General features: G+C 33.5%; 1 protein-coding gene across 1 annotated transcript in view; it reads right to left on the bottom strand.

The window, feature by feature from the left end:
• The window catches only part of LOC107707025 (cap-specific mRNA (nucleoside-2'-O-)-methyltransferase 1-like), a 16,872-nt gene that overhangs the window by 8,875 nt on the left and 6,012 nt on the right, over window positions 1–1,985 (bottom strand). Inside the window, exon 11 of the mRNA XM_016510896.1 lies at window positions 459–591. Within this exon, the coding sequence (XP_016366382.1) occupies window positions 459–591 (133 nt within the window). The remainder of the gene's footprint in view (window positions 1–458; window positions 592–1,985) is intronic.

The following is a 1,985-nucleotide window of genomic DNA, read 5'->3' as shown; positions in this document are numbered from 1 at the left end:
TGGAGTAATGATGATGGAAATTCAGCTTTGCATCACAGAAATAAATTATATTTTAAAGTATATTAAAATAGAAATCATAATTTTATATTGTAATAACATTTTGCAAGATTACTGTTTTTTCCTGTATTTTTGATCAAATAAATGCAGTCTTGATGAGCATAAGAGACTTCTTTAAAAAACATTACAAGTCTTACTGATCCCAAACTTTTGACCGATAGTGTATATAAACCATAAGAGACTAGTTCTTTCATTAAAAATCTTATTTATTCCAAACTTTTGACATGTAAATAAAAAATAAAATATAGCATTGAAGTTTCAGCCAATTTCTGCATTTTCAAGTCAAGAAAAAAGTATATATTAATATGCTGAACAGAGAAACCCAGATATATAAGTTTCAGTGTCCATTGCCAGGAGCTCTCTCACGCTCTTAAAGTGAGTCATGGACGATGAACACAAACCTCTCTGAATTGGCAGGCCGGCTGGTGACGGGTTTGAACAGCGAGACCCTCTCGAAGCAGAGGTACAGCAAATAAATCAAGCCCACGCTGAACGGTGTGAACAGGTCAAACGTCTTACACACAAAATGGCCTCCTGTAAAACACAAAGATTTTGAGTTGAGAAGTTGAAGCAAAAGTGTTTAAATAATTAACATTCATCTATTTAAATAGACCATATAATGGAAAACAACCAATCACAACAGCTCATTTAAATAATCTTAAAGGCACAGTAACAAAAAAAGCCTGTTCAAATAAAAAAATTAAGAGAAACAATAGAAAAAATGTTCATGTAAAACTAAACATACAAACTTTTGACTAAAAAAAGTGGACTTCAAAAAAAAAAAAAAAGATGTACTCTAGAAAGGTTTTAAAATATGGCTCTTCAATGCTAGAACCGTTAAAAGTATTACCGTTGATTTGATACAGCTAAAATGAGCTCTCAAGTAACCAAGTCTTCACTCAGTCACATAATTACCTTCCTAATTAGGATTTCAGAATAAATAGACTTGTGTCTGGGTGCATCCCAAGATAAAATCCAAACAGATCTGAGACAAGAGGCTGTACAATAATATCAAGGCAAGAAAAGGCATTAAATAATCTTCAAAGCCTTGAGAAAGACATCATTAAAGAGATGAGATCATTTGGATCCGCTGTTAAAGAACTGGCTGTCCTCCAAAACTGAGTGTCTGGGACTGAAGAAAAACCATGAGACCTATGGTAAGCCAAAAGAAGATACAGTGACAAAGATAGAAGATGCACTACTGATGTCGATCGTCCCTAGAGTGGAGCACGATGAAGTTTTAATGATACTTCTTCAACATCAGGGGAATGAAAACTCATGAAGAGGAAGGGAAAAAATAGGCCGAGTGAAACCAAAAACATCCTTGAGGAAAACAAGGATTTTGAGTAATTTAACCAAGTTTGTTTAACCAAGACGACAACTTCCAATAAGAAAATGGCCAAATCATACGCAAAAAAGCCCCAAAAATGGTGGCCCATAAAAATCCAGACCTCCATTCAAACATCTATGGAATAAAACTGCTAATCTCAAACGAACACAATCCATTTTGAACTACCTATTAACTCCAGAGTTTCACAACTATCTACAGAGCAAAGAACATCTAATCTTACCAAATAGTGAATCTGCAATTAGATTTAAAAAAAAATTTTTTTTAAAAAGTGAGTTTGCAGTTAGTTTGCAAGCTTGAACTGAATGTAATGAGACAAATAGACACAAAATAATGGCACACACAGTAAAGTTTTTCTATTGAATCACAGCAAGCATACAGCGTAAAAAAAAATTTAGTCTGAATCTAGGCCTGGGTAGGGCTGGACGATATGGCCAAAATTGATATCACGATATGTTTCTTAATTTCGGTCGATACGATATAATTCCGATATCGATATGAACACTATTTATCTGAAATAGAAATCTTTTGTAACATTATAAATGCCTTTATCATCACTTTTGATCAATTTTAAGCATCC

Source organism: Sinocyclocheilus rhinocerous, unplaced genomic scaffold (genome assembly GCF_001515625.1).
Source record: "Sinocyclocheilus rhinocerous isolate Xijiao unplaced genomic scaffold, SAMN03320098_v1.1 scaffold714, whole genome shotgun sequence".
In the NCBI taxonomy this organism is placed as follows: Eukaryota; Metazoa; Chordata; class Actinopteri; order Cypriniformes; family Cyprinidae; genus Sinocyclocheilus; species Sinocyclocheilus rhinocerous.
The sequence above is the reverse complement of the archived record's forward strand: the minus strand, read 5'-3'. Positions and strand labels throughout refer to the sequence as shown.